Source organism: Synchiropus splendidus, chromosome 9 (assembly GCF_027744825.2).
Source record: "Synchiropus splendidus isolate RoL2022-P1 chromosome 9, RoL_Sspl_1.0, whole genome shotgun sequence".
NCBI classification, from domain to species: Eukaryota; Metazoa; Chordata; class Actinopteri; order Syngnathiformes; family Callionymidae; genus Synchiropus; species Synchiropus splendidus.
Genome location: NC_071342.1, coordinates 23,400,775 through 23,417,615, shown reverse-complemented (window position 1 = coordinate 23,417,615; position 16,841 = coordinate 23,400,775). Strand labels below are relative to the sequence as shown.

General features: G+C 46.3%; 2 protein-coding genes across 3 annotated transcripts; one reads left to right on the top strand and one right to left on the bottom strand.

The window, feature by feature from the left end:
- Positions 1-419: 419 nt before the first annotated feature.
- Positions 420-12,760, top strand: ncapd3 (non-SMC condensin II complex, subunit D3). Its single transcript, XM_053875134.1, has 35 exons — positions 420-557; positions 1,293-1,453; positions 1,718-1,880; positions 1,980-2,146; positions 2,255-2,431; positions 2,499-2,560; positions 2,637-2,721; positions 2,798-2,931; positions 3,115-3,187; positions 3,708-3,833; positions 3,951-4,203; positions 4,284-4,310; positions 5,250-5,336; positions 5,449-5,522; positions 5,685-5,819; positions 6,612-6,832; positions 6,909-7,100; positions 7,164-7,261; positions 7,333-7,442; positions 7,818-7,925; positions 7,992-8,106; positions 8,253-8,348; positions 8,502-8,740; positions 8,823-8,902; positions 8,998-9,135; positions 9,203-9,336; positions 9,396-9,595; positions 10,431-10,541; positions 11,047-11,211; positions 11,303-11,391; positions 11,930-11,994; positions 12,082-12,129; positions 12,370-12,429; positions 12,499-12,553; positions 12,624-12,760. Exons 1-35 carry the CDS (start codon positions 506-508, stop codon positions 12,691-12,693), a joined length of 4,170 nt encoding a protein of 1,389 aa, XP_053731109.1. The 5' UTR covers positions 420-505; the 3' UTR covers positions 12,694-12,760.
- Positions 12,761-13,921: 1,161 nt separating this feature from the next.
- LOC128764730 (cyclin-dependent kinase 1) lies at positions 13,922-15,956 on the bottom strand. 2 transcript variants are annotated; one of them, XM_053874787.1, is made up of 8 exons: positions 15,765-15,956; positions 15,368-15,410; positions 15,132-15,288; positions 14,950-15,073; positions 14,707-14,877; positions 14,467-14,630; positions 14,249-14,390; positions 13,922-14,089 (listed from the first exon to the last, which is right to left on the bottom strand). In XM_053874787.1, exons 2-8 carry the CDS (start codon positions 15,402-15,404, stop codon positions 13,973-13,975), a joined length of 912 nt encoding a protein of 303 aa, XP_053730762.1. In that variant the 5' UTR covers positions 15,405-15,410; positions 15,765-15,956; the 3' UTR covers positions 13,922-13,972. The 2 variants fall into 2 exon arrangements, with proteins under 2 accessions (XP_053730762.1, XP_053730761.1); XM_053874786.1 differs by lacking the exon at positions 15,765-15,956 and adding an exon at positions 15,472-15,571.
- Positions 15,957-16,841: the final 885 nt, after the last annotated feature.

Here is a 16,841-nt window from a genome sequence, read left to right as displayed (position 1 = left end):
CAACGAGTATTTTAGTCGTGAATATAGTTTATGTGAAATTGAGGGAAAACCCCATTTATGGAGATGTCCACCAACTTGCGTCTGTCGTTTCCCGCGGTTAGTTCCAGGGATTAAATAATCAAAAAAGCACGACTGCAGTTCAGTGATATATATATATATATATATATATATATATATATATATATAAGGGGTGGGTTTCTACTGAAAATGAACAGAAACAAGGCAGAATATTCAAATATAAATCAAAACCACAACTTGCTAGAACGCGGACAATTGTCTCCAAGACAAGACAGTTTAACAGTTGAGAAACTTTTAGGAAATAAGGTACAGGACAATCAAAAGAAACACCATTACATACGTATGAAACACTTATATAACTGGACGAGTTTAGGCTGTCGCATCGTCTACCGATACACACTCCAATCCAGTAGGGGGCAGCCATGCGCCTTGAAATTGAGTGGAGACGGGCGCTCGGTTTGAAGTTCTGGCGGGCTGCTGTCACAACATGGAGCTAACATCGGCGCTGCGGTTTTTACAACTCAAAGATGTTCCGAAGGGTAACGTATAGCTCCCTACACTCGTACAGTACGATGAATGCGTCTTGTTGTCGTCTACACAAAGGCACGTGGGTGGAGTTTTTCGGCATACTTCACGTAACAACTTACTGTCGGACTTGTTTACACTGGAAACCAAGTCGTTTTTTTTCTCCCCCATTATTTTTAAACTTTGTATGGATGGTTTATTACGTTTCCACATGAACAGTGTTGTCCCAGAAACATATTTACTTTGGTATTGTGAGCGAGCTTTTCTACTTTTTTGTGTCGTGCGTGCGTTCTCATTTCTCAACGCTACATATCGCAACTTGTTTGGAATAATGAAAGGCTATCTTGACTGAAGTACGTGTGTCCCTCCACGGCAGCCTTGACCCTAATAATGTCCACACATGCGAATCACGGTAGACCAGGGGTTCGAGGACCGGTTTGGACACCCCTGCGGTAGTAGACCGTTACCATGGTCTTAAAATACACCATGTATAAATGACACTGGTGTTAGTGGGAAAACGTTTTTCATTTATTCACACAAGCTGCTCCATTGTGTCACTAACGTCTGTCAGGACACTTCTGATGTTGAGCTACACCTTGGCTACATTGTTGTGATTGTGTTATTGATGTAAGCTGAATGATGTTTTATTGTAAATTTCAAATGAGATAATAATAATATAAGCTTATTGTTGATGCACAATTGCTTACTCCATAATCTTCAAGACACTTGATTGACTGTGTCTCTTGCAGCCTGGGTGGACGCGGTGTGGGATGCCGAGTTCACTGAGAGCATCTCGATGGACAACATCATCGAAGAACAACTCTCAGTCTCTACAGAGCAAGATTTCCGGAACCTGCACAAGTGTTTACAGGCTCTCCAGGATGAGCAGCTATCAGGGAAAGATTCCCAGGTTCATGCGTTTTTGGTTTTTTTGCTTGTTTGTTTGTTTTTTCCCTCGTCTGCTTTAATGTTCACATGCTGTAGAGTTGCATAGGATTACACTGTTCACACTCCTTGCAGTAACCTTTTGAGACTGGCATGTTTGTCTTAAAAAAATATAAAATTAAATAAATCATGCTGCCCCAATACAAGGTTGTCTAGAACTTACATTGTGGCGGCATGATTTATTCATGGTTTATTATGCTCATTTCCATGCTGTACTTTTCCTCTACAGGTCCTCTGGGCTGTGCTCGGGGAGCATGGTGTGTCTGTCAAATGCCTTGTCGCCGTCTTGTCGTTTTTTGTTCTGAATGGCAAAACCAAAGGTGCGACTGTTGAGAGAAGACTGTCCTGTTTGCACGCTGCATCCATCTACATGCTGATTTTGGGCATTCCAGGTAACTGGTCCACAGGGAATTCAGTTCATATGATAATCAGGTGTTTTGATTCATTCAAACGTGTTTATGACCTAACTTGCTGTCCTTGTGCTCTTGTAGGGAGCATTGCCAACAAAGCTTTCCATGAGATTCTATTGGACACCTGTGTGGACATGATGTGCCACTGCTGGCCTCAAGAGTCTGCGAAAAAGCGCAAGAAAGACAACGTGAAGAGCTCCCAGACGGACGGGAAACGTGCCAAACGGCCCCACAAAGAAACTCGAAGGGTGGCGCATTTTATGAAGCAAATAATATACGCAGTTGTTGGAGACGTTTTAGGATGTAGTACTTTGTGGTTGCACTTGTAAAAACATCTTTTCCTGTTCTGCTGTCAGATGGAGTTAGATGATGATGAGGAGGAGGAAGAGGAGGAGGAGGGACAGATTCATTTCTCAACCCAGGACTTGGTGAAGATCAGAGACTGTGTGGTTATTTTGCTTCAGAGCCTTCTCAAGCTCTTGCAGACATTTCCTCTCAAAGATTTCCGTGGGAGCGCCAACAACTGCGCCCAAGTGAGAGCACACCCAGACAGTCTGTTTGGCTGCTGCATTTCTCAGTGTTTTGTCTTTGTCTTTGCAGGTCTTCACAAAATTGCTCTACTTTGAGCCGGTTGTTGGAGTGTTGTCTTTTGCTGAACCGCAGTAAGATACTCTCCTGCCTTCTTGTTGCAGTGTTTCCTTCTCAGCCATGTTTTATTAGCTGTGTGACTTCCTTTAGGGTCCTGACGAAGACAAGCATTCCAGAAATGTCCTTCTATGGCTTGAAACTGCTTTGTTCCTCTAAACATGGAAACCAAGAACAGGTACTGTCCAAATATTTGACAGGCTAACTAACTACTGAATGTGCACCTGCACTTATTCCCTGCCTCTCTCTCTCAGTCTCTGAATAAAGTCTTTACCAAACTTCTTTACGTGATCGTCATGATGAACAAGGGAACCACAGGGAGACCCACGATGCTGCCACTCAACCAGGCGACCATCTCCACCCGCGACCAGGCCATCCACTTTGTCTGGTATTTGTCATGCAGATCTCTATGTGTAATGTTAAAACGGCATATGTCTCTTAGTTTGAAGCTGTAATCGGTGTCGATAGCCAGAAATTCTTCCGCCAGTCTTATTAAGTATTTTCACCTACTGAAGTGGCTTCACCAAAATAACAAGTGGCAAAAGTTCTGATGTAATGCTTTGTGTTGTAGTCACATCGTGGATGAGATGAAGGAACTGGGGCAGCCATTACTTCTTATTCTCCTTCAACACATCTGCTACCAGGTAGGTATCCCTTCTGTATATACCATCGAAGCATGTTTCGTAAACGGTCACGAGGGTAGGCAACGCACTGTGTATTGTCCTGTGTCCTCCTTGATGATCTACCTTAAATGGCTGAGTCTGGCCTGACAGACGGCGAAGGAGCGTACATTGTGAATCGCATTTCACTTGTCAACAAATTGAAAACGCTGGAACAAACCCAATCCCAGCATAGGGTGTGAAATCCTACTGTTGCTGGTCAAAATTGCAGTATAGCCCCTAGGTTGCTTCTGGGGAGAACCATGCAGTCGTCTTAAACGTGGGGAAAATCTTGCCTGAACACAGTGATGGTACAAAGACTTGGCGGTTGATTGTAACACCTAGAGCTATGATCAAAGTGGCAGTAACATTGGCCCTGTAGCTGTTCATTGAGGGATTAGTGGAGGGAAAATGGGTGAAGAAAAGATGTGAAGCATCTGGAGCTGCAACACGAAATCTTGTCTGTGGATTTGTTTTTCCCTAATATCGCTCTTTCTTTTTGTAGATGGTGGAGAAAAGTGAGTTCCGGATGCACGGAGCACATGCCCTTGGGATGTTGTCGTCTCAGATGAACTGCAATGACTATGCCAGCTTTGTTGACTGGCTCTTAAAGTACTCTGCCTCATCAAAGGTAAAACCTCCATTGTGTCCTGCTGCTGTCTGAATTATGGATTCGTTTTTTCAATTGTCGACGGCATTGATGGCAAGGACAGACTCTTAAATGGTCTTTTGATATATTTCATCCCAGATGATTTTCCGCCTGTTCTCTGTGGACGTGGTGATGACCTTGCTGGAGCAGCCGGAGAGGAATGTGGATGATTGTCAGGACCCAAAGCTGGCATGCTTCCTAACTCACAAGTTCCTCATCCAAAACCTGCTATTTCCTCGACGTCAAGACAGCTCTGCGACTGTTCGCAGTCACGCTCTGGCTTGTCTGGCTCAGTGTCTGGAGCTGTCGTCCATGAACGCCACCCAGGCGGTTCACAACCTCTTCTCTGCGAGTAAAAGCACTCACTGTTCTAACCGTCAATCAATCTTCTAATAGCTCGTACGCCACACTAACCATCTCTATCTATTTCAGCTGCGTTGGGGAGCGAGTGCTCGGAAGGTACCATCAAACTATTTCTTTTTGACTTTAGTTTTTTGTGTGTTGATGGAACACCTGTGTAAACTGACAGGCTAAGATGATAGACATGTAGTTGGAGTGCAGATGACTCTTCTGATTTCGGGACTGCTTCTTTGTCCTATTGGCTTTTCATGTCAGGTGATGCCACAGCAAGTCGGTCTCCTCCACCTTTACTTGCATATAGGTCACATATCATCATGCCCTCCGTTGTCTCCTCATCTCTTTTTACTTTCACCTGCTTCCTCCAACATGTCCCCTGTCTGTCCTCTCCACTTCCAAACCTTACTCTGGCCTTTTGAGCTAGGTAGATCTGTGTTTTTGTTTTTTTTTCTGAATCGTACCAGGTATTCCCCCCAAATAGGGAATTGCCAGCTGCTTGGTTCCCCATTCACTCATTCACGCAGTGATTTCCGCACTGCAGAATGTGTGTTCTTTTCTCTCCAATATTGAATTATTATGGCTCTGACAATGGATAATACATCAAAGTTAATGTAGTGCCACAGAGGTTGACAAACTGCAGAGTGGAGCGCGCTCTGTCAGTGGAGCATATCCATTGAGAAATAAGGCAGGTGATAATACATCTGTATCGTGGGTAGAGGAACAAGTGGCAAGAATAGAGTAGACAGGGCAAGATGGGAAGCTGGTGTGCAGCTGGAGGATGCTGTGTGCAGTTTAGTTTTATTAAACCATATGTGAAAACAATATACGCAGGTTGACGTTCAGCTCATGCTTGAGTCTTGTGAAGCTCTCCTCACTTATGGAAGCCAGATAACACGATTCACAATGGCAACACATGAAACAAAGCATCTCTCCTGCTTCATTCAATGACCTTCTTCTCTGGAGAAGTAGGTCTCTGTTATTGTTAATGGAGTGCTTCAGTGTTTGGCTAAACTGTGACAGATTTGTTTTTTCTTTTAACAGCGAGTTCTGAGCACCCTCAGAAAACCTACCGCACTCTCCCCTTCAGGACGGTGGATATCAGCAGCTCAGACAGTGTGATCCCTGATGGTGAGTCTAATTCTATCCCTGAGCTCAAGTCGAGTCATGTTTTGCTGCTTGTCATCACTTAACTAAGCCATTGAGTTAATTATGTTGTTTTTTTTGTTTTGTTTTTTTGCAGCAAGTGGGAACCTGGCTCATCTCTTGAGGCGTGTGCAAGACGTCAACGTTAATGTGAGGAAGTCAGCACTCCAGGTATGTAGCTGCTTCACTCTGCTCAGTTCTCAGACTCAAAATGGCAACCAGATTTGCCTCAAAATAGGAAGATTTGCATCAGGTTGTTTTGTCACGAGGACTACTGCTGCTGTGCTACTTTCAGTGTTGTCTAATCGAACTGGGCTTTCCCCCTGTTTCCAGGCTCTTACAGGTCTCCTCAGGCATAATATCATTCCTGTGAGTAGTGAGAATCTGGCCGTGCTGGCAGAGCGCACCAGAGACCCCGCAGTGTCAGTGAAGAAGAAAGCCCTGCAGTGCGTGGGAGAGCTGATCAGCGTGAGTCTGCCAGCTTGTTTTCCTCACAGTTCGGTTCTGTGTCCTCACTGCGAGCAAATACTTATTTAGACCCACAAATACCATATTCAGGTTGTGTATGGACTTTCTGTGAGTGTTTTCTGCCACTTAGTCGCTTAATATCACTGTTTTGCTAATTTAATTGTTTTGCTACAAGGCACTAAATTGTTTTTGAAAACTTGTCTTTAACTTTTATAATCTTATGTTTGTAGTTTTGTCCATTCATCATTACTCTATATCAACATTTACGGTTGGATAGCTTTAGCATTCATATTATTAGAAAGGAGGCAATAAGTAACTTGAGTGTCCAGTTTAGGAATGTAGGAACTGGAAAGAACCTTGGTCTTTTAGACAAAGGAGGGCTCTGCGCTTGATGTACTGTGATGAGGTTTGTTTTTTTTTTTACTAGGGATGTAAACAAGCACTTGCAGCAATACACATAGTTACTTTAATTTTTTGTCCATACATTTTGTGTTATTAGTTATTATTATTTACTCCTCAGTATGTTTTTCTTGAACATTTGGTCTCAAGATTCACTGCAGTAAAAACACAAATTGAACAAACTTTTCATAAACTGACATTTAAATGTTGCCGGCTGCTGGAAAGTGGTGTCAGTACATCCACAGAATTGTGACGCTAAATGATTAATACGCTGTGAGGGACCCTTATGATGGAGCTAGTCTACTTGGGCTGTGACAGTGGAGGTGCAGATTAGTACCATGGGGCAACTGACTTTTGCTGGCTGTGACGGTTGGTGACACTGAGCTTTGGCAGGTAAAACCAAACTGGTGTGAGGTACAGAAGGCGTGGTTACTGGCTGTGCTCCCTGCTGTGATGGACTCTGAAGACTCAGTTAAGGAGAAGGCCCTGGAAGCTGTGGAGCATGTTGTGGTGAAGCAGGTCAAGCCATTCTCCATGGACCGACACATGGATCCCCATCAGAGGCTGACCTGGGACCTGCTGGCTTTGCTGTCCAGTGAATGCCAGAATCTCAGGTTACAATCTTGGAAAGCTCTTTTGTGGCTGCTCGTGTGGAGTGTCCCTCACTTTGTCGCTGTTTGTGATTTCCAGACGATATTTCTCTCGGGCCTTCTCTATCTGGGCCAAGCGGAATGAATTCTCGCAACCATTCCTTAAAAACCTCATTTCGCACACGGCGGCGGATCACTCTGCAGCGGCTTGGCTGCTGATTTCTACCATTGCTCCATGGACAAAAAAAATTCCCTGCAGTGATATTCTAGATGCCTGGGACAATATGGTCAGGTGAGTGGTGAGTTGTTTCTTGAAACGTTATCCTTTTATCTGCAAACGTTTTTCCTGTTTCAGCTCCAAGAATACGAGTGCGCCATCATGCTGTCACATTATCAGTGTCGTGGGACACCTCAGCAGTCAATTGAATGACGACAGCAAGGAACGGATTGTTGGTGGGTGCCACAAGGCTTCATTGCTGAGTAACCCAGAGTCAATATAACTTGGCTGACCTTTATGCTTCTAGATGATGTGATGGCGTTGTTGAAAACATTCACGATGTCTCTTGAAATGATCAGTGCTGCACTACAGACGCTTTATCAACTTGGCAGGCGTGAGTCTATCAAGCAGACACAGGTAACCGCTGTCTCTGTACAAATCATGACTTTGAAGCACCATGACTTTCATAAATGGTCTCCAGGTTCCTCTCCAAACAAAGCCTCTTTATAGCGTAGCATCTCCCTCTGGAAAAGTTGCACTATATTATGCTTGAATGGAAACCAGAAGTCATCAACTTACAATCGACAAAAACGAAGGTGTCAGACTTACCTGCATTTAATAGAGAGAGGCACTAATCGGTCAAAGGCAGGAGCTCAGTTTAGCTGCCAAGACGGATGTTTTCAGGCTACAAGAACTGCTGTACAAATGTCCATACACTGAGCTACTACTTTCCCCGAGGACATGCCCCTTCTGCATTCCCACAACTGCTGATCTCTAACGTTGCCCTCTCAGGCATTTCTGGAGCATCACTGTGGAGAGCTGCTTGTGGCCTGCGAGTCATACTTGGCCAGTATATTCTTGCGTGAATCTGGAGCCAACGATCTGAATGAGGGGCTGATGGTGAGACTGGTTTCATGGCTTCCACGTTGTGAATGGAGAGGCTTGATGGAATGTTCTTGTGCCCAGGTTAAATACCTCCACACTCTGGGTGTGGCTTCACTGCACTGTCCTGCAAGAGTCAACAAGAGGCTGGTCCTGCTAGTGGAGTGTGTCCTGACCACACGTTCAGAAAATCTTGCTGGTGAGGCGCTCACTTTGGGAGTCTGTACATCAGCTGTGACTTAGTTTGCTTTAGGCTTTTCCTCCTCTGTATGTTATCACCTGTGTGAGGGTTGTGTATCACAAGCAAAAAAGTTTTTTTTTTTTTTTTTTTTTTTTTTTAAACAGCATGCCAGGATGAACTTCCAGTTTCACAGCCTTTGTCCCAGTTCAGAGTAAATTCCCTGTCCACCAAAGTCCGTGCTCATGGAGTCATCACTTTGGGTAAACTGTCAATCCTCTTCTGTTGTCTGTGACTGAAAAGCTAAAGCTTCATGTGAACGACTGTGGCATGGCGTCGCATTGAAATGACAGTGTGCGACCACAGCCTCTTCTCTGGGACACTTTTTGTTTTGCTCAACGCTTCTCCTCTGGCAGGTAAGCTGTGTCTGCAGCACCAGGATCTGGCTCAGAAGTACCTCCCCGTGTTTGCCCGGGAGCTGGAGGTGGGCACTGAGGGGGCCGTACGCAACAACGTGCTCATCGTGATGTGTGATCTGTGTGTGCGATACACTAATGTGGTGGACCTCTACATCCCCAACATCTCTGCGTGTCTGCGAGATGATGAAGCCATTGTCAGGGAGCATGCCGTCACCATGCTGACCAACCTTCTTCAGGTAGGAGCACAAAGATGCCGCGGGACTGGAGCTGATGCTCCCAAATTGGATTGCGTCTTCACTTGTGGCCTCTGTTTTCCAGGAGGAGTTTGTTAAATGGAAGGGCTCTTTGTTCTTTCACTTCATAGTAGCGCTGGTTGACCCAGTTCCTGCCATCGCTAGGTACTCTGCTCTCTGCCTGCATGAAATGGTCTTTCAGATGTTGTTAATGATGGTTTAAGCAGTTCAGACTTTCCTACTTTCCCCCACTTGTCCAGTCTCTGTGAATTCTCTCTTCTTCACTTGCTGCTGAAGAAGAATCCAGAAATGTTCAGCCAACATTTCATCGAGTGCATCTTCCACTTCAACTCCTACAGCAAGCACAAGTGCTACAACAAGTTCCCTCAAAGTGAGAGGTGAGGCTTGGCTGCTGGTCCTTCTGCAGCTGTTGACCACAACTTGATATTGTGACCGTGTCCGCAGAGAAAAGGTGCGCTTCTCTCTGAAGGGGCCCCAAAACCGCGAGAAGCGCTTCAGGATATACCGCTTCCTCTTGGAGCACATGACGGACGCCCAGCGCTTCAGCATCACCAACAAGATCAGCCAGAACGTTCTAGGTGAGCGAAAGCAGTCAGTCCCACACGTCAGGGACATAACGTCATCTCTCTCTTCCCAGCATCTTTCGTGGATAATGATTTGGATCTGGACACTGATGGCGCTGAGATTTTATCAGAAACCTTCAACGTCCTAAGCTTGAAGGAGATGAAGCTGCAGGTCATCAGAGCCCCTGCCGGCGGAGCTGCAGGGGACGAGGCAGAGGAGGAAAACACGGCCAAGGCTGTCCTGCAAGCGGCGCAGAAGAAGGCCATCACTCATGTGAGTCCACACACTCCTGCGGTGGAGCAGGGCTCGATGGAGCCAGATCTCCGCCACCGACACGTAACCATGTGTCTGGGTTACTGTACACTCAAAAGATGTGTTTTTACACGTTTTCTTAATGTTCGGATTTGTTATGTAAGTTGTTCTCATTGTCTTGATGGAGAAGTTCAGCCAATGAGAACAGAGGACTTCAAGTGGTAGCTCAGTGATTGGCTGATTTTGTGGCAGCTCTGTATCTGCATGTGTTTGAAGTTGAGCACGAGCGTATGACACTGAACGAGCGGCAGAGAGGTTATTTTGAGAGCATAAAAGACAAACATCTTTTGAGTGCACAATAACCAAGACACAGTGGTGCCTGTCGGTGGCAGAGATCGAGCTCCAGTATCCCGTCACAAGTGATCATTGCCATGTATGTATGAGGTGCCATTTAGAGATTTCACTTGCAGGACTCATGTTCTCCTCCTACAACGTGCAGACCCTGCTATTTATTTCGCTGACAAAGCTCCTACGTAGATATCTGACTATCTGCGTTGTCATTGAGACTTGACGACGGAATGCTTCAGAATGCTGATTTTATTTTCAGCTCTTTAATTCCTTTGAAACTGTGTTGCTTGTAGCTGCAGAAAGGACTTTTTTATTTTTTTCCTCCCCTTTTCCACATTCACCTGACGTTGACTTTTTGTACACATTCATGCATGTACCTCTGGCTCTGTTCTGATGAGTGTCCGAACTGCTTCAGATGTGTTTGGACTCTGGTTCTCTCAGTGCTGCTGTGGTTGGTGTGAGTGTGGGAGCCTTGCAGCCAACACTGTGTTCTGTCCCTCCACCTCAGGTCCAGAAAAAGGCCTTCATTGGAAACACTGTTCCTCTGATCATCAGCCTGAAAACCCTGCTGGAGCAGCAACGCTCCCCTGTTCTCCGAGACCTCATGTCATACCTGCAGGTAACTGTCTCCTGCTTTGTTTCATTGATAAACAATATCTGTGAATACAGCCGTGTAACATGTGTACAAATAAAATCAGTGGAGCAGTCAGTAAGGTCACGATAGAAGAAGAAACTAACAGCTAAACATCTCAAATGTCCTGGATTTCTACCTGGCTGTGGATGTGTCTGACAGTAGTTCTGGCTCCGCATATTGTACTGCTGAGGTGCTGTACGACTTCAGGACTGAAAAACTCCGCCATCTCAGTGAAACGTCACATTATTAGGAAACCAGGAGCGCCACCTACTGAGCTCTGAGACCGAGGACACTGTTTCATGAAGCCTCATGTGGCCCTTCTCTGCAATATGTCCAGCTGGATGGATCTACATGGGGGCGGTATAACTGAGTCTTGCTACCGCGGTGGGAACATTAGTTCACGTGAAGTCCAGTTGATGTTGTAGTCATGTGACCGGCGTACAGTAGGTGCCGTCCAAAGGTGACATTTTTCCCGCCCCGTTTCCTCCAGGTGACCATGCAGGACTACCGTCACGAGGTGAAGGAGTTCTTTGAAGGCGACGAGCAGCTGGCTGCAGAGCTGGAGTTTGCCATTCAGCAGGCTGAGAAGGAGAAGGACATGGAGGAGCGGATGGAGAACTGCAGTGTGGCTGAAGAGAGGCCTCCCGCTGCTCAGGTCTGGCTCCTCGTGTTCCTCACTGAAGCGTTCTCTAAGTCAGCCGAAGTGTTGCCACTGGAAAGACGCCAACTTGTCACATGTCCTCCAGACTCCAGTCCAACAGCAGCCCTTCACCTTCGCCACGCCTCATCCACCACCTCCAGAAGCTCCGTCTGCACAAGTGACTCAGTCCAAACGGTAAGAGTCGACCCTGATACCGCACTCCATGTCAGCACCACCAGGTCTTTGAGCACGTTGCTCTGGTTTTGTGCGAGTTCTCACCAACTCACACACTCTCACAGGCAGCGCCAATGCTACGAGCCGCCATCAGTTAGGGACCATCAACAAATTCTTAAGCCTCAAAGTATGAGTGAAATCTTCAATAAGGCCATGGAAAACAAGCATTTTAGGAGAGTGGAGAGTTTGTATCATGATTTGGAGAATAGAATCTACTCCATGATCATTTCTTCACCTGGTTTCTAATGTTTCTTCAGTAGCATCTAGGAAATGTGTCCAGACTGCTCCATAGTTCAAGTCAACTGTTCAGAGACATGAGATACAGCAGACAGACGGCTCCATTGAACTGTCTGAGTCCAACACCATGAATATTGTATAATAAATGCACAATTCCCATGAACTGTGCCAGTTTGGTCAGAATAAGGAGCCCTGCTTGATGCTCTAGTCGAGTCCCTGACTCCACCTCACCTCCACCCAGCAGGATGTGTTTGTGTTCCAGGCCTGGCCATGATCGCTCCAGGCAGGAAGATCTGAGTACCAAGTCCATTCATCTGGAGAAAACAGGTGATGCTCTCGCAGTGTTGGTGGACTTTTGATGTTTGTCAGAGTAGGCGGCACCAACCCTCTCTTCTCTGTTGCTTGTGTCCACAGTGATGCTGAAGGGAGCAGTGATGGACCGAGCCATCAGCACCCCCAGAGGTACCTTCTGCTCTGGCTCGTGCTGACGTGTGTGTGTAGCAAGTGTTGGAAGCTCATCGGTGGTGGAGCTAGATGAAAAGCACATCCAGCCTCCAGTCCTCTGAAATGTCAAAGCTTAAGACTCAAGACGACTGTTCTCTGTGGTTGTTTTTGTACTGGTGTGTCTGTGTTGACCTCCAGGTGGAATTGAACTGTCGCTGTTTCAATTTTGAAGATAACTGTAGTTCATTCCATCGACAGGTGTGAACGTGGACCTCACCTTCGATGAGGGCTTCAGCGCCATCTTCAGCGACCAAGCAGGTAATGCCTCCTCTCAATGACATGTTGTTGAGGGCGGGACACGGAGCTGAAACCTTGCTGGACCTGCAGTTTCAGGTGCCGACCAGGATCCCAGTGTTCTTCATGTGCAGTCACGTGACCAGCGGTAAGTGTCCTCAGGAAGGCGTCTCTGAAGCTTCGGCGAGTGTGTGGTGTCTCCACCGTTTGGTTTTCAGGTCCTCTGGCCCGAGGCAGTGGAACGTGGAGTCACCTCTTCGCCAGAAGACGAGGCAAAGACTTCACTAGTTTCTCTCTCTGCAGAACTGTCTTGTATATTTGTGCTGCTGTTTTTGTTTGATAATAAATATACTGTTCATTTTGTCCTGTTTCATTTTGGAATCAAGTTGAAGCCTTAACCAGCAACTGCTGCAGTGGTCAGTTATTGCTGAATGTTAAGTCTTATAACATTTGCATTAATGCAGGCTTTATATCAACTTGGTCGACATTTTTGGGTCGGCCTGTTTAATACATAAGTACAACATTTGTTTTATGTTTCCCAGCTTGTTGGGCTGTGACCTTTGCCTCCAGCCCCAACTGTCCCACCACAGTTTCCCACTCAACAGAACGGAGGAAGGTGAATTGACTTTGTTAGTTGAACAAATTTCAAGGAGTATGTTAAACCCTTCCCCTCGGCCAACAGGCATCATAAAGCATTTGGACACAATGACACACTGTGCTGATACTGTGTCACCAAATACTGACACCTGCTGGACATTGAAAATCCCTGCAGGCCACCGACTTCACAGACTGAATTGACACTGACTTGATGACCTACTGTGTATAATAATGTCATTTAAGTCTTTGCTTTCACTATTATTCCATATATTTAAATAATGTGAACGTGTATCGTAATGTGAAAAACGATGTGAATGAGGATCCTTGTGGACTCTTTGTTTTTACTAATTTTTATTTTAAAAAAGCTTTTCCAATGTTTATGAATTGTCTAAATTACATTATACCTTGAAATTCATTTGAATTAGAATGGAACAAGACAAGTAGAAAATCTGAGACAAACTGGGTAAAGACTGAAATAAATCCATTATTCTCCAGTAGAAGATCAAATGGTGCCAGCTTCCCCCTAGATCCACAAAGACATGCACAAGGAACCGTGACATCGGATTGTTTCACCAGTTGCATCCTGTTGACAGATGCGCCTCCTTATAAACACTGTTCGTCGCGTGTTTGACGAGTCGACACAGTCACGTGATTGTTTTAAAGCGGTACGCACACCGACGCGGGCATTGTTCTGTGAGCTCGGCGCGCGAAGGGTAAATTGGGACGCTGCCTTCGTCAGTCCTGAAGACAAACTGAAGGATTTCCAGGGTTGACGTTGAAGGACGGGACTGTTGTGGTCATAATGAGAGACAGTCATCATCCAGACACTAGACAGCACAGCAGAATCCTTCAGTCTTGTCAAGTCGAAATGAATGTCCTCAAAAAGAAACAATGGCATTAAGAGATGAAAATAGATTTATTCAACAGGACACACAAACAAATATGAACAGGGCTGGAGTTTAAAAGAGGATCAAGTTCTGGTGATGTTGGCAGCAGGCAGGATGGACTTGTCCAGGTCGTCGAAGTACGGGTGCAGCATGGCCTCACGAGCCGAGATCCTTCTGGGAGGGTTGTAGATCAACATTTTCTGGAAGCACAGGGGAACATCAGCCACCGGTCATGTGACCAACGCTAAACTCAGATTAGAAACAGAACGCTCCCGACATGAGCTGAGAACCGAGTGTGAAGAGTGGCCACACAACCACCCGAGACTCGAGAGATCATGTGACAGGGGCTCAGTCCTCACCCCCAGCAGGTCCAGTCCCTGCTTGTCCAGATTCTTCACCAGCGACGACAGGCTGCCAGACTTCCACTTGGGAAAGGTGTTCTTGTAGTCGGGCAGACTCTCCACCTCTGGCCACACGTCATTGTTTGGAGTCCCCAGACACCTGTGGGGACCAGAGCCAGAGTTCACCTCTTTGGTCCACCACGACTGGAGGCAGTAGCCAGCGTGGCTGGGCTCACCTGAAGATCCTAAAGAGCTGGTCGATCTCAGAGTCTCCGTGGAAAAGAGGCTTCTTGGTGGCCAGTTCAGCAAAGATGGTCCCGGTGCTCCAAACATCTACAGGGGTGGAATATCGGGGCGAGCCCAGGAGGACCTCTGGGGCCCGGTACCAGAGCGTCACCACCTGGAGGCACAGGGTCTATTGAAGCCACGGCACAGGAGCCAATGTCTGGGAGCAGATGGTTCGGAGCCAGACTCACCTCGTGAGTGTAAACTCTGACAGGAACGCCAAAGGCCCGAGCCAAGCCAAAGTCCGCCAGCTTGATCACCCCCTTGTTGTCTATGAGAAGGTTCTGGGGCTTCAGGTCGCGGTGCAGGACTCGGCGACAGTGGCAGAAGAAGATGCCGTCCAGGATCTGGTAGATGTAGCTCTGAGCAGAGGAGGAAGATCAGCTTCACGTGAAGCATCATCGTCCAGCAGAGCTCCAACTCTCCCGTCTCACCTTCACCAACATGGGGTCCATGTACTGGCCAGAGGGGATGGAGTCCAGGTACTTCTTCAAGTCCATGGACAAGAACTCGAAGACTAGATAGAGACGGGACTCCTGCATCAGAACGTCCAGCAGTCTGGACACAGGAGCAGGTGAGGAACGTCTTCAGTCTGGGGGGTGTGGACCTCTCTTACCGCACAACGTTGGGATGTTTGAGCTCCTGCAGCAGAGAGACCTCCCTGACCGCCGTGCTGGGGACCCCTTCCTCTTCACTCTCCAGTCGGATCTTCTTCATGGCCACCACCTGACCCGAGGACTTGTGTCTGCCCTTGTACACCACTCCATACGTGCCTGTGGGGACCGAGCGGTGGTGCGATCAACTTCAGAAATACTTCACTTCCCCATCTCCTGTTGGGCCCCGGAGCCTCACCTTCACCGATCTTTTCTATTTTCAAGTAATCGTCCATGACGCCCTGGAAGAAAACATTGTAATCGTCAGCAAAGAAACAGAAGAGTTCAACTCCTCAGCGTGACCTTTTCATCTTGAGGGACCACAGTGCGGGGGCCGTTGGGGCGACGATTCATCAGTTATGCAACTGGTGTTTTACTAGGAAGCCACCCTTCAAAATCAAGTCACAAAATACTAAGGTCATCCGGTTAAGTTCGCCATGAAAACGCTTGATTGTAGTGTGCGACATGACGTGTGGTTGTGGCCTCAGGATACAACCGTGACAGAGATAAACAAACAAACAGCCGTTTACAGTGGAAGTCGGCTGCTCAGTGAGGCTAACGCTAACTCCAAGCTTCACCCGCCACACCTTCCTCACCCGCTGAATTCACGGCAGCCTCCAGCAGAAAGACAGAACGTGGAAAATAAAAGCACAGAAGACAAATCTTCACGGAGCAGCCGCAGAACAGGCTTTTTCAGTCGCTATGAACGAGTCCTCGACAGAAGACGGGCTGCGCTCGCTACTTTGAACTCTGCCGCGGTTTGAAAACAGCCAATGAGTCAGCGACAGTTTCTTCTGCAAACGACTGACACGCGCTTGACTGCACCCTGCTGGTCTGGAGGGTGTATCAACCTCAACTGCGGACATCAAATTCAACTTAAAATAATAAAATCACGCCAGCAATGCGTCTTCTAAGCATTATTCGTGCCACGCAAAAATGTTTTTGTTCAACCTTGTTGTAGTTCTTGTAACTTTGGATGTTACAGCTTTGCATAGTGAAGTATGTTTTGTCTCCAAAACCCAGTCTTCTCATGTCACTAAAACCTGTAGTCTTATGTGCCTTTATGAGGCCCGGCTGTAAACACAGGTCCATGTGGAGCAGTGTATTCTGCTTATTGCCACTTGGGACCCTGTCATATCTTATTTAAAAACACTCAGCCTGATTCCATGTAACTGTTTTATTGTCAATTTTTGAAAGGCCTTCATGGATTACAGAAAGTAATATGGAAGTTATGACACAACAAGCATATACACATTAGTTGCTCTACATTCTATTCTAACTCTATGTTTCTTTCACATGATTATTATCACTGTGTTAAACTACATCTACGTAATTGTTGAGGTAAACAAATGTATGTGAACTCGCTCTAGTGGCTGGTTGTGGGTGGCATCAAAGGATAAAATGCAGAGACATTTGTTATTCTTTTCTCTGTATGTATTACCATGTGGGCATCCAGGCTCCACCCATCCAAACGTCTCCGCCCTTGTGAGGGAAAAAAACTGGACATATTTTATGTATTATATTATATTATTTTTATTTATGTATTTACATATTTATTGTATGTGTGTGTGTGTTCTGTACATTTGAAATACCCATTGCTTTTTGCAAATAAAGCATATTCTGTTAAAATCATTGCAGCTTGTAGTGTTAGCCTCAAACCATAATGATCACAA

Bases quoted from the DNA above. Each gene is read 5' to 3' on its own strand.
- LOC128764730 (XM_053874786.1), bottom strand. From the start codon at position 15,522: ATGAATCGTCGCCCCAACGGCCCCCGCACTGTGGTCCCTCAAGATGAA. The intron at 14,391-14,466 runs GTGAGCCCAGCC...TGGTCCCCACAG, and splicing joins CAGCTCTTTAGGATCTTCAG to GTGTCTGGGGACTCCAAACA. The intron at 14,090-14,248 runs GTGAGGACTGAG...CTGTGCTTCCAG, and splicing joins AGGGACTGGACCTGCTGGGG to AAAATGTTGATCTACAACCC.
- ncapd3 (XM_053875134.1), top strand. From the start codon at position 506: ATGGAGCTAACATCGGCGCTGCGGTTTTTACAACTCAAAGATGTTCCG. The intron at 2,561-2,636 runs GTAAGATACTCT...GACTTCCTTTAG, and splicing joins TTGTCTTTTGCTGAACCGCA to GGTCCTGACGAAGACAAGCA. The intron at 4,204-4,283 runs GTAAAAGCACTC...TATCTATTTCAG, and splicing joins TCACAACCTCTTCTCTGCGA to CTGCGTTGGGGAGCGAGTGC.